The sequence below is a fragment of the Pimephales promelas genome, chromosome 19, assembly GCF_988280905.1.
Source record: "Pimephales promelas chromosome 19, fPimPro1.hap1.1, whole genome shotgun sequence".
Lineage (NCBI taxonomy): Eukaryota > Metazoa > Chordata > Actinopteri > Cypriniformes > Leuciscidae > Pimephales > Pimephales promelas.
The window spans coordinates 22,868,060-22,881,893 of record NC_142787.1 but is presented as its reverse complement, the minus strand read 5'-3'; the positions used below and the strand labels follow the sequence as shown (position 1 = coordinate 22,881,893).

The window sequence follows — 13,834 nt, the reverse complement described above, 5'->3', positions numbered from 1 at the left end:
GTTAAAACAACAATCACCAGTGACAACAGATTCACCCGATGTAAAATGCAAAAGACTTCGTTCGGACTTTGGAGTGGCTACAGAAAGAAAAAAAACTACAACTTTTACAGTCTATGACTGCAACCGGACCCATGGGAAAACAAGGATACATGTCGGAAGGACATTACATGTAGTCACGCAATGCTGAGGTTATTAAAATTTACAATTTGAGAACAAAGTTTAATTTTCACGGTTTTGCGTGATATGATAACTTATAAGTAAATGTTAGATTTAATCAGCGCAATGTTATTTACTGCAATGTAATTTTCCGATGAAAATTCTTATGTTGGTCATACTTCCAAAAAGAATAATCTGTGATTCTGAATGCCAGTATCCACACCAGCGGTGATGACAGCCTCACAGTCTCAAACATTGTGTTCATCCACGCTGTGTTGTCGAACTACAACTCACGTCCGCGAATGATTGCAAATTGCAAATTTCAAACAGAGATGGCGACAAAGAGGAAAAACTCTGGACTGCAGCTTTAAAATAACATTTTTAATTTTTTTATATTGCTGTATAGCGTAATGTATAAATAATGTATAAATAATACATTAAAGTTGGCCTGAAATAAAAATTCACCCTATATATATATATATATATATATATATATATAAGTTATTCTGAACGGTTCATCCATGCATTTTCTTTTTTAAGTTATTTTTTTAGCGGCTTTTTGCCTTTATTTAGATAGGATATTAGGAGAAGAGACCGGAAATAATGGGAGGGAAGGGAGAGGAATTGGACCAGGAAAGAACCTTGAGTCTGGACTCGAACTCGGTTCGGCGAAGTGCAACCGCAATAGATGTGAGAGCACTTGCCCACACGGCTATGGCTAATTAACATGTCATAACTCAATCTTCTCCAATCATTTCATCAGCATAAGCCCCACCCATTTATTACAATCAACGCAAGCTCCATCTAGTCTACTACTGATGGCTTGAACAAAGACCCAGACCCTGGCTTTCTAGCGTTCTGAACCCTGCTTTTAACCCTGAGGTTAGCACCGCATTTTAACTGTGGTTATTAAACCCTGCTCTGGAGTAGTATGAAATAATGTGAAGTTAGAATGTTATGGCAACATACACCTAATTGTGAGTGTCATATTCACCTGCGTTGGTCAATCACGGACACAGCGCATTGTTTCAGCGTTTGAGAGGGAAAATGAAAAATGGTGATGGTAAACGGATGAATTGGAGTGAAGAAACAACAGTTTTATTCTCATCTTTATAGTGAGAAAAATTTATTCAGGAAAAACAGGGCTGTATATAATTTGAGGATGCAGTATGCTAAGACATTATTTAAAGTGTCATTTTTCATATCCCCCCAGGTTGAAAACCCCAGAATATTCTTTTAAAGTGGATGGCTTGTTGTGAGAGAACAAGAATGATCTGCAGAATGACCTTTCTGTGGCCTTGGTATAATGCTAATGTTAAACTCACGTCTCCTTGCACATCGACTTTGAGTGCACTCCGAGCACTGTGTTCTGCATGACCTTTCTAAGAGGGTCAGGACACCCCACATACCCCCACTGTGTCTGTGTGGTGTTAGCGTTGCCTTTCTTGTCTGGCCATCCCTCAGGTTACGGGCTGGTGCAGGAGGAGCTGCTCTCCCCCGCTTCTATGCAGTACAGCCTACCCTCCCCGCTCGGCACGGAGCCCTACTGGCAGGAGGTGTCAAGCCTGGAGTGCGCGCCCATAGCCACCACTGAGGAGGACACCATGATGGAGATGTCTGATGTACAGGTGTGGCCGGCGGGGGTCAGTCCGTCCCTGGTGACTGTGGAGGACTCATCCCTGGACGGCAGCAGCCGTGCAGACGACTCCGAGGCCAACACGTTGAGCCTGCCCTGCAGTAGTTTGGGGAGGCCCAGCAGCGGAGCCAGCGGGGCCAGCGGCTCCATCATGGAGCTGGAAGAGGAGGAGGAGGAAGAGGAGCTTGAGGAAGATGACGTACAGCACGAGCCAGTGTCTGCAAGTGCGGAAAAGGCACGGGCTAGCGGCGCCGTCCCAAAGGCTAACAACGGGCAGGCTGGAGGTCAGAGGTCGGAGGGCAAGAGGACAGAGTGGGCGGCAGGCGGCAGTGTGATGGGTGTAGCTAGAGGAGGAGGAAAGGGTGGAAAAGGGGCAAGTTCAGAGGAAAAGTTTTCTGTTCTTACAGGGCAACAGCTCTACGCTCAGTTATGCGAGAGAACTGGACTGACCCGAGCGCTAGAACACAACGGGGACAGGTATGGATTACTTTAGTATCCCTTTTTACTCCACAAGTATATTAAGGGCACACCAATAATGCTAACTGTGTTGGCATCCACAAAAACACAAAACAACGCTTTAAATGCTCAAGTTGTTTAAACTCGGGTGGATTCTGATTGGCTGTAAATGTTTTTGAAAAAAATCGTTCTGAAAGTGATGCCAACAATATCGTTCCTCGGTGTCATTATCGTTATAGTTGTGATGTGGACTTCCTTATTCCCATAGAATTACTCGATATCCAACGCATTCTCATCCCAAGGCGTCATCTAACTGACACTTTTGACCATGCGTCAACATCCGACGCTTTAGGCACCCTTTAGCGTCAGTTAGATGACGCGGGTAGGTTTAGGTCTGGGGTAGGGTTAGGGTTAGACCATTATGATAGCATCATATAACTGACACTACTAAAGGGTGCCTAAAGTGTCGGATGTTGACGCATGGTCAAAAGACGCCTTGGGATGAGAATGGGCTGCGATATCAGCCATGGATCTTAAATCTGATGATTTGTAAAGGCCTAATAGTACCTAATTCGATGATGTTGAGTTAGAAAATATAAATAAAAACTTTAAATCCTTTATATTTTTTTTTCACAAAATAAGAATGAATGTTTTTCAATAGCCATCAAATGTCAAACATTTTTTTTTATTTAACTTATAATCTTTAAAGGAGTGGACAAATATGTTAGTAAATACTCCAGTTAATATTAAGGAAAATTTCATAAACATCATTTCTTTCACAAAATCTGTATTTTTTCGCACAATTTTCTGTCGCTGTTTGGATGTGGTTAACACCCAGAGATGTAGCAGAAAACCTCAGGGTCATGTTTGCATTTTCTTCTATCACTGGCCATAATTTTAACCTTGAAATCATGATTAGGCATTAAATAATGTCATGCATGTAAAAAAAAAATCGGCTGAGAATTTAGTTCTTCCTTGGCTCAGATAAAGATGAACCATGTCTTGAGAAACATGTCTTTCTGGCTGTTTTTTTTTCCGGTGATTAAAGAATAATAAACGTCTTCTTGACCTAACAAAATGCTTGTTGAAAGCAAACATGCCGCGAAATGCACTTTATATTTTGTGAGAAGGTTTGAGTTCCTAGAGCAAAACAGGCACTATTTTTGGGATCAGCACTCCAAAATTAGTTAGAAAACAAGTATTGGATTTCATTCAGCAAATATGATGCAGGGTGGTGTTATTAACATTTTAACGTTATAGATATCAAGTTTTTGGTGTGAATGGCCCTTTAGACGGATAGCATTTACTCCATCTTTTTCTTTCCCTCCTCCGCAGGCTCGGGGGCGGCGCCTTCCAGCCTTACTCGCAGGAGAAAGACCCCCTCCAAAGCTGGTCTCAACCCAAAGCCAGGCCGACCATGGAGGCCATGATGTCATCGTCCCAGGACCACAATCAGTCCCGTGTAGCACAGGAGGCCCTGCTTACACCGGTATGTGATACAGGCCATTCGGAGGTCCTGCGGGGGCGTCTGCTGGGCACTCAGCCCTTTGATAAAGGGCTGGGCTTCTCCCGTCATGAGGGGGATTTACGGGCATGGGACCAGGACAGGCGGAAGGCACAGGTGTGTGTCCTGGGCCTGTCCAGTCTGAGCAAAGAGCATGTTGTCGGACACAGTCTTGACTTCCATTAGTCAATTATGATATTTGAACTATTATTCCCTCCTTGCAGAAAGATGATCCGATAGAGATTACCAGTGATCATCTACTTGAAGAGCAGTTCACTGATGAGCATGGGAATGTCGTGACCAAGGTGGGTCCTCAGTTTTCTTTCATGTTTATAATAGTATTGAAGCCAATATATTGATTGATCTGGCTGATTATATTTCACCTTTTTGAGATTATCCTCACAATTTTTGATGGGTAATATAGTTTCTGTTTTCTAATATTTCATATATTATTTTAATAATTGTTTAACTTGTTCCTTTTTTGTCTACAACTACAGTATTTCTATATATACTTCCTTTCAAAAGTTTTGGACTGTTTTGTAATGTTTTTTTTTAAATAAGGCTGCATTTATTTGATCAAAAACACAGTAAAATCAGTATTATTGTGGAATATTTTATTACAATTTAAAATAACTGATATATGAATCGAATTTTGAATTTATTTTAAAATGTCATTTATTCCTGTGTTTGCAAAGCTCAATTTTCAGCATCATTACTTCCGTCTTTCAGAGTCACATGATCCGTCAGAAATATGCTGATTTGCTGCTCAAGAAACATTTCTTGTTAATATCAAAGTTATTAAAATTGTATTTTTGGTGGAAACTGGTACATTTTATCAGGATTATTCGATGAATATAAAGTTTAAAAAACAGCATTATTTTAATTTTTTTTTTTTTATAATATTATAAATCACTACTTACACTTATGATGAAGAATGATGGATGTATATTTCTTTACAAAATTTGCAGTAAATTTTTAGGTTATTTTACGAGACATTTCTTTCAGTATGTCTATATTTTTATTGGCTGTCCTGTAGTGGTGGCTTTTGGCTTTTGAACCCATTCGCCAAGATTTGCTCAGATTCGTTCAATGTTTTGTTCAGTTGCTCCTTGTGTAGGTTACACTGTTACGCCAGTAGGTGTATGTTTAGTCTTTATTAAGATTTTTTTGTCTACAAATATTTTAACAAAGGTGTAAAGAGTACCAGAAAACCATAGTTGACTAAAAGTAGAGATATCTCTAAGTTAAAAGTTACAAGTCGCCAATTCCAATATGACTCGAGTAAAAGTCTTAGAAAGTGTCCGATTTTAACAGAACACAAGAATTTTACTTATACTGAAAGTGGGCTCAAGACAATGAGACATGCCAGGGAAAACAAGAAACAGTTTATTTGTGAGGATATCTAAGGTCATGAAATTTGTTCAAACTCAATTTGGTTACATTTTTTTCTCCCTCCTTTTCTCCAGTTGGGTGTGGATGTGAAGAGGGATGTCCAGACTGTGAAGCGCTCCAGTCTGCGAAGATTAAAGCACTGAAATAAACACAAACTGTCCTGAAGGTACGGGACAGGAATTGGTACATTTACATAAGGAACAACTTAAAACCCATGGGGCAAGCTAGCTTTGCTAAACTTGAACGATACAGACATCAATTTTATGTTTTAGCTAGAGTGACTTTGCTTCAGACAATGGAGCTATTTGTTCATGAAGGATTGCTCTTCCAGGGTCGAACATCCACTGCCAAACCAACCATCCTTCACCTACACACGAGTGGAAGACATGGAGCGATGAAAAAAAAAACATGCAGCAAAAGAACAACACATCGCACCCAAGTCCTACAGTCAAGCAACCACGGAGTGTCACTGGAAAACAAGGACGAGGCGTTCTCTACCTGTAGTTTTGTAACATTTTTAACAGAAGAAGATCATACAACTAGCATAGGGCATGAACTTTTTATACAAAAAACATGAAGAAAACCACCAAAAAAAGCAACAAAAAGTGCTTCCTGTCAACTGTAAACGCATGACTGACTGCTGGTGCATGACCTATGAGCTGTCATTATCTAAAAAACTGAAGGGGTACAAGGTAAAGGGCCGTTCCAGGACTGGCAGTGGGAAGGGGGAAACACTTGGACCTTTGAAAATGAGAGACTCTTGGGGTCTTGGGAACACAACAGCCCAAAAAAAAAAAAAAAAAAGCAACAGTTCTTTATTTTGTCAAACAGATTGTCATTACACAGCAGCATAGTGTATGCTAAGCCCGTCACGTCATTTCCCACAGGCCCTTTATCCTGTTCTTCAATGTGATATATGCACTCTAATGCTATGTGAATGTGCGTCGGTGTGTGTGCGTGTGTGTGTCGGTATCTAACGCATGTGTACTCGCTTCTGGCTTGGTACTGAGCTGTTTTTTTCCGGATCGGTCAGAGCTCATTTGGTGTTTGCCATGGGAATGACAACAAGCCACTGTGCTCTCCTACTCGTGAGCGTCCGCGTGTGTTTATTTCCACTTTGTTAAGCGTATCCGTGTTCCTTTAACCAGCCACCTTTTACTTTTAAATCTCGTTTTAAATTCAAATCCGAAACCGATTCGTTTGTTGGAGGTTGCGTAGCTTTGTATGTACAACCCCCAAATGGCAACCTATGGAGGGCACGTGCTTTCTCTGTCTGACAGTTCACAACTTTAACCTCCGACCTACCGACCATCCATTCGCCCTCATGTGTAGCTCAGCTGCTCAACTAAAACCGTCACGGCAGACCATTTCCAGAGACTAATGTAGCATTGCATGCAGGCTAACTCCGCTTTTCATGCTGTTCTCTCGGGCCCGCACTCGGCCCGGACATTTTTATTGATTTTATATTATTAATCAAGCTGTGCTGGTGAAAAAAATACAAAACAAAAAAAACCTCGATTGTAGCTGTGACGTGTGGGGCTTGGGGACTATCTCTGAGTAACTGCCTTTGTAATGTTTGGGATTTCAGATTGAGTTATGCGACAAGGAAGCGTTTTAAACTTTGATGATGCTTTTCGATTTATTCGTTTTGTTTTGTTTTTTCATTTAGATGTACAGTTAAAAATAGACCGATAAATATACAGACAGCACTGTGAAAGTCCACCTTAAAATTGACCCCTGAACTGTGAACTCACAACTGTCTGTCTCACTCTTTGGCTTCTGATGTCTCACAACACACACCAACAAGGTTTTATTGTAACAATGGGAAGCTTAAACTGCAACTTCATGTTACCGGTTCCCTATTAACGTCATTCGCATGTGCATTTTCACCGTTCTTCTTTTTTTATTTTACTATGAAAGAGCCCAAACATACACAAAAACTCTTGAAGTATAGTCTACCAAAGCAATAATATCAAACGTGCTGCAACAGTTGGAATACTGCGTTGTCGTCGGTGTGCGTGCGCGTGTGTTTTTCGGTCTTCGAGCGCCTGTGTGTTCAGTGTATACTCTATTAACCCGACATTTTAGTAGCATTTGTAAGACGTATACGATTCAAGAGATATAACAGCATGCATGAGTATCTCACACCGTATGCAATTACGTGATCTACATGCCAACTCGAGTTCACTGAACGGTAGCTGTTTCACTTTAATGGACAAGGTTTTATTGAACGGCTGGCAAGCATAATGAAATCAGGTATGGTGCTCAGCATTTAATCACAGCACAGTAGCTTACATAGTCACGAGCACACCGTGATATACTGACTCGTGTAGTTTAATTCGATGGATGTCAATGAGTGAGTGAGCGAGTGAGTGGATGAATGAACTTATCCTCCAAACTACAAACAAATATTTATGGAATGCATGGACAATTGGACGAATGACAATGATTGTACTTTCATATTTAAGAAAACAAGTGTTTAATCAGATCCTAGTGTTTTTGTTTAGTCAATGAAATGAGTGTGCTTTGTGAGACTGCACACTTCCCTTCTCACCAACGCATTAAAACACTTATGAGTTCTGCCTCACTGTATATTGTTTTCTACTGTTCACTCAGGTTTGTGTTGACAGATGATTTCTCTTCCATGATTCTTAACAGTAAATCGTGTGTCCACTCAAGGAGTGTAAGGATTATCATGGGTGTTGGGAAGTGCGTAATGAAGGACATAGATAGCCTACCTGTTCAATATCTTGTCGCTGCTGTAAATGTTGACCAAGACAAAATTCCTAAAAAAACAAAGGGGGTAACGGAAGAGAATGTTTCATTCATTTATTTTTGGTTTAAGGAACAAAACGATTTGACATTGCAATCATTATGTATTAAAAAAAGAGTTTATGTACAATGTTTAACTGTTGCAAAAATCTAGACTTCACCTATACTCCTTTAGAATGGATTAATGACATTATAAACGCAATATCATATTACTCTGTACTAAGGAATGCAACTGCGCACATGCACAGAAAAAGATGTTTTTAATAAAGAATATATGTATAAATATATGACGAATTATATTTAATTAGAATGCTATGCACCCTTATTAGAGTTGTTATGGCTGTACTTTAAGTAAATTAGTTAGAATCCAGTAATACGAACATGCCCGTGTCATGGGGAATGTAGAGGCTTTGTTGCTATTTAAACATGTTTTCATTTCCTTTTTTTTTATTTTTTTTATTATTATTGTAATGGAGAGAGGAAATACGAACATTGAATATGTACACAAGCCTTTTATTCAGAATCATTCTAATATGAACAAATGTATAGACCATTTATCCTGCACACCAGCTCAGATCATTTACAAAAGTTAATAAAGAAAGATGTGACATATTGTGACACTGTGTGCGTATGTAAGAGAATTTGCCAAATATTTTTGGTGTATACAAATGTAGTTTTAACTTCAAAGGATGAATGAATAGAACTAAAGGATGGAATATGTAAACTTATTTTCACCTCCATCGATTGAATTGTTACACAAAAAAATCACAGTCCAAAAAACCACAGTCACACAAAAAATATTATTGTTGACAAAATTTGTTATTTAGCTTATTATATGCTAAATGAATGCAGTAGCTTAGGATATCTGAAGGGTTTTTAAAATCAGATGTAAGACCTGCACAAATAAATAATAGCATGAACGAGGTAGGACATTGTCGATTACGTCCAAACCATTAAAATGACTGTAAAAACGAATAATTCAACAGCTTTATAGTTCAAATTATACGTCCTGACAAAAACAAAAAGTTTTATAAACTACTAAACCTCATTAATCCATTAACATTTTAAGCAGTCATTGACTAAATGCATAAACAGATCAAAGCAATCGCTTGGCATTATGTGTCGGTAACGTTATTCATTGTGAATTGCTCTGAAACCGTGAGACCTGTAGAACGAACACGTGCTTTTACGTTGAAACAGCTCGTTTAATCATTACCTTTTGTTGACGATTAATCGCTTTACCTCTTAAAATGATAATTAAGCCTTTTCTTATACCCTTAAGATAATTAATACTTTTCATGGCGCATGAATTTAAAAGGATAGTTCACCCCAAAATGAAAAATTTGTCAATATTTACTCACCCTCATGTTGTTCCAAACCTGTAAGTATGAGTTTATTTGTTCTGTTGAACACAAAAGAAGATATTTTGAAGAATGTTGGTAGTCAAACAGTTGACGGTAGGCCTAACCATTCCATTCCAATATATATATATATATATATATATTTTTGCGTTCAGCGATAGAAGAAAAACGAATAGGTTTGGAACAACATGAGGGAGAGTAAATGATGACAAAAAATCTGCAGGTACCCCAATTTGTTATTCTGATGCTGTCGTCTTAAAATAAGGATCAGATATACTGATAAAGAGAAAATCAATCTATCTAGCGAATGTCTTGACAACCGCATTCTAGTGATCACCTCTGATTGATTTCAAATGTTGCAATTAAAAAAAAAAAACAATGAATGAAGTAGTTTTTTTTATCGGTATAACGGAAACAGCTCCTGTAAAAATCTGAAAAACTACACTTCCCATCGCTCTTTTGCAGTACTTACGCATACCAGTGGGGGCGCCGTTGTATCAATTCTCCGTTTTAAATAGCCCTTTCCTGCTCATGTTTTGTTGAGTGCGTGGTGTTGTGAGTGCATGAGGGAGTGAGAGAGAAAACGTGGTCGCGGATAAGCCTAGCATTTAGCTAGTTTGCGAGTGTGAGTGTGTGAATGAAGTGTAATACAGGCTCAGATATTTAGTAGTATTTATTTTTGTATGTAGTCAAGTTTGCCACAAACGGACAAGGTAAATAATTAGAGAAAATAACTTGACGGTAAACTGCTGCTAACATATATTAATATGTCCCAGTAAAATGTGTTCTAACTTGTATTATTCATTTACTTTAAGGTGCAAAGACACTATTTGATAAAGGCAGCTGGCTGAGTTTGTGGTTGCAATAGTGTTGAAAAAATGTCCATGAGCAGTCAGAAGACCACCACCAGTCAGGCAATTCCGACCACCAGACGAGTCATAATCAACGATGCGGCCCATATGCCTCATGATTACTCTACAACTCCCGGAGGGACCCTTTTTAGCACGACTCCTGGAGGTAAATTTCACGAATTTGCAGTTTGGAAGCGTTCGTAGCTGTCGCAGTGCAGGCATTGTTTTTGTTTTGATCGCGACATAGCGATGCATCTCGGAGCTCGCGCACCGCTCGCATTGTCTTTGTGCTTGACAGACTGCGGTGCGCGTGCTCAAAATGCTTCAGCTTGTTTGTCTTGTATTTTTTGCCTTTTAACTGTAGCCGTGAACAGGTAATAAATGCTGGAATGTTAGCGTCACGATAAGAAAAACATTGTTTTATATTGACTAGATTGCATCGTGCATTTGTCTTTGCTAAACAATGTTCTGCAGGTTTGCTAAGACATTAGAATTGCAGAAATATTGGTATTAATATGTTGAAACATAAAATTTTGAACGTAGAAACACGGGGTGATTAATTTTAAATATCAATTAAAAAATATAAATTGTGGAAAGGGACAATAATTAAATAACCTCCTTATTTGAAATTTTGTCAAATTAAACCGTTTCATTTCTGAGTAAACATCATGGCCTTGAACGACCTTCAAGTGGATTTTGGATATGCTGACTTGGGGTTTGAGGCTCTTAAAAACTGAAGTTTTAAATCCATGTTCTATAATGTTTATATGTGTATATATGTTTGTTTGTTTGTTTTTACTTGACAGAGATTGAGATTTAGTAAACAGCCCACAAATGACGATGTGACAGCACCCGAAGCATGTGACTTTGTTGGTTTCCCAATGTACACCACACTTCTGCTTTTCTAGCTCATAAGGGCAAATGTTCTTATTATTGTAAACAGTGTATCAATAGCTGCTTGTTTGTCCAGATCATCATTTCAGCCATGATGTAACTCTCTATACATCATGGGGCAAATTTGGTGTGTGTTATATTGCCCTGAGGAATTTTTGTCATGTGACTTTTATTGGCTAAATAGTGTCATGTTTATCACTTGTGTTTTCATTGGTGTACAAGCTTCTGTACACCATGTTTCTGGGTGCTGCTGTAATGCACTCTTTTGCGCTACCTCACTGAGTGAATGTAGTTCAAGGATATTTGTGTGTGTGTGTGTGTGTGTGTGTGTGTGTGTGGGTGTGTGTGTGTGTGTGTGTGTGTGTGTGTGAAGGTTCACAGTGGGTTCAACAGGACTGATATGAGTAGAGCTGATAGTGTGTTCTCACTGCTCCATTTCAGCCTGTTGTGTTCTGCTTTTCTCCTAACACTTCTGATTAGAACAAATTGTGAGAAAGCAGTTTGTCAAACATTGATGCTTTACAAAGCTCAACCCTTTAATGACGTAACTGTTGAATGTTGTAAAATGCACCGTCATAAGGACATGTTTAGACATGCTGGGATTGAATGCTGCTCGCAACATTATAATGGCACCGCCCAAACGCACCTGGCTGGCCTCCATGTTTTCACAGGCTTGTCGGTCAACTCTGCTCTTGTACCATGATATAAGACCATTGTTTCCTTAACATAGCTTAACCTCAGCTGTATTTTATTTGATTACTAAATTATATAGGCACCCGGATCATCTATGATCGAAAGTTCCTGCTGGAGTGTCGCAGCTCCCCGTTGGCCCGCACGCCGCCCTGCTGCCTTCCCGACATTCCGGGGGTGACCAGTCCTCCTTCGGTCTCCATTAAAAACGACAAGGCCCACCCCAAACAGACGGTCAATAATAACAGCATCAGCCCCCTAGCGGACAAGAGCGCAGGTAAAAGCAACTTTCAAATGTGCACTGAAGCTAAAAGTTATTAAACCTGTGAACACTGACATAAATGATAATATGAAGAGAGAAATAAGTGAAATGGAGCTTTTTTTTTAACCTTTAGACCGTCTTTAAGAAAAACATTTGCGTGCATGCTTTTTGTTGAGTTTCTTATTTGATACATCCGGCTTTAATGGCTCGTATAGTGTGATAAATGAAAATATGGACCTCATATTTCATGTTCCGTTCAGAAGCCCAAACTGCAAAATGTAATTTTGTGTTATTGCTGTTGTTTGTATTCTCAAAAAGTGCGATGAAATTCTGATAGCTTGTAATGTAAATCGATGCGCTCTTTATTACAGTATAGCAAACGGCTTACATAAGGTGCATTTAAATATCTTCCAATATGATTTTGTAAAGTGATTTTTAAATGCATAGCTTTATGATCAAAGCTGTAGTTTGTATTTTGAAGGGCAAAACATATAATGCCTTGCCAAGCTATACAATGATAATACAGAAATTTTTCAGTTGTTTAAATATTCCTAATTCATAATTTAATTTTAACATGACTTTTCAAAAAACAGAAACAAAAGATAATTAAGTAAACCTAAGTTTTTTTAGTCCAGTAAGTGTTCATTTTGAAATAGTATGAACAATATAAAAGTTATTCTTCTGTTTACTTCATAAAAATCTTTAAAGATTTCACAGCAAAAAAAAGATGTGTACCACAGCCTAAAGGTGAAGTTTTATTACTATAGACCATTTCACAAGATGTAAACAACACTGGTCCAGAAGCACTTCCTGTTTCAGTTTGTAACTGTTTTCTTTATTTCACATGTAAAGAAAACATCTTAAAGATGTTTGTTTAACTTTTTGATTCAGTTTTAAATGTTCTGTTGGTTGTATTTTATCCCAGCTTTTGTGTAGTGTTAAAAATCTGAAACAGGAAGTGCTTCTGGACCAGTGTTGTTTACATCTTGTGAAATGGTCTATACTACAAGGCATTTTGCTTTCTAAAAAAGTAATCACATGTGAAATCACATATGTTCAATAAATATGAATTTTGTTCTGTGGTTTCAAGGGGAGGATGCCCAGTTTGAAATGGATATCTAACTACAATAGAGGACCTGCCACACGAAGGAGGCGACGACTGTAATGAATATTACTGTGATGACAACTGTTCCCTGAGAGGATAAATGCACAGAAGACTTCTCCTTCCATATCATGTCTTTCTTTTTCTTTCATTTATCTACTGTCCAAATGACATTTTCCTTTTCTGTATGGATGCTGTCGCTCCAGACACGCACAAAGCCTTTACTTTAGATTCTCAACATCAGCTAACACTGTTGTGCCTGAAAGAGCCACTATCTCAGAAGTCAGATAGTGCATCCCAAGCGCTATACATCTGCCTAAGATATGGGGGACATCCAACTGGCCGCCATGTGACATTGTTTATTTGATACAGATTTGTTTGTGCAGTTTTGCAGAATGATCAGTAGGGGGAGCAACAGTCTCAACTATAGTCATGTGGAGGAAAATCCAGATTGCCAAACTCCTATAAATTTAGCATACCACAATACTTTCCATCTGGCATTGGTACTTTTTGTAATGGTAAAATCTAATTTGTGTTTATCCTGAAGATAAATTCGTATTCTCACCTAAAGTGTCATTTAACAGAATGTAAAATGCCTTTTTTGTTTTTGTTTTTGTTTTGGGCTGTGGAGTTATCTTAACTTCCCTGATTATACTGAAGAGACATTTAAGCATAAAAAAAAAATCAATAAACACCAGAGAATTTACGTGCGTTTTGCTTATTCATTTGCTGCTGCTGATTTTCAGACACATAGCACT

General features: G+C 38.6%; 2 protein-coding genes across 7 annotated transcripts in view; both read left to right on the top strand.

Moving 5' to 3' along the window:
- Positions 1–8,526, top strand: part of ank1b (ankyrin 1, erythrocytic b) — an 83,957-nt gene extending 75,431 nt beyond the window's left edge. For 4 of the 6 annotated variants that reach the window (XM_089123786.1, XM_089123784.1, XM_089123787.1 and 1 more), the window contains 5 exons: positions 1,621–2,269; positions 3,584–3,869; positions 3,977–4,057; positions 5,219–5,310; positions 5,476–8,526. In XM_089123786.1, the coding sequence (XP_088979912.1) occupies positions 1,621–2,269; positions 3,584–3,869; positions 3,977–4,057; positions 5,219–5,287 (1,085 nt within the window). In that variant the 3' untranslated portion in view covers positions 5,288–5,310; positions 5,476–8,526. The remainder of the gene's footprint in view (positions 1–1,620; positions 2,270–3,583; positions 3,870–3,976; positions 4,058–5,218; positions 5,311–5,475) is intronic. The other 2 variants (XM_089123789.1, XM_089123788.1) reach the window with 2 other exon arrangements.
- A 1,278-nt stretch (positions 8,527–9,804) lies between these two features.
- On the top strand, positions 9,805–13,782 carry eif4ebp1 (eukaryotic translation initiation factor 4E binding protein 1). The gene is made up of 4 exons (XM_039688243.2): positions 9,805–9,990; positions 10,093–10,294; positions 11,795–11,989; positions 13,065–13,782. Exons 2-4 carry the CDS (start codon positions 10,156–10,158, stop codon positions 13,094–13,096), a joined length of 366 nt encoding a protein of 121 aa, XP_039544177.1. The 5' UTR covers positions 9,805–9,990; positions 10,093–10,155; the 3' UTR covers positions 13,097–13,782.
- Positions 13,783–13,834: the final 52 nt, after the last annotated feature.

What these genes read in the sequence shown, in the direction of transcription:
- eif4ebp1 (XM_039688243.2), top strand. Translation starts at nt 10,156, where the DNA reads ATGTCCATGAGCAGTCAGAAGACCACCACCAGTCAGGCAATTCCGACC. An exon ending in TTTTAGCACGACTCCTGGAG is followed by an intron (nt 10,295 to 11,794) that starts GTAAATTTCACG and finishes TAAATTATATAG; the next exon opens with GCACCCGGATCATCTATGAT. An exon ending in CCTAGCGGACAAGAGCGCAG is followed by an intron (nt 11,990 to 13,064) that starts GTAAAAGCAACT and finishes TGTGGTTTCAAG; the next exon opens with GGGAGGATGCCCAGTTTGAA.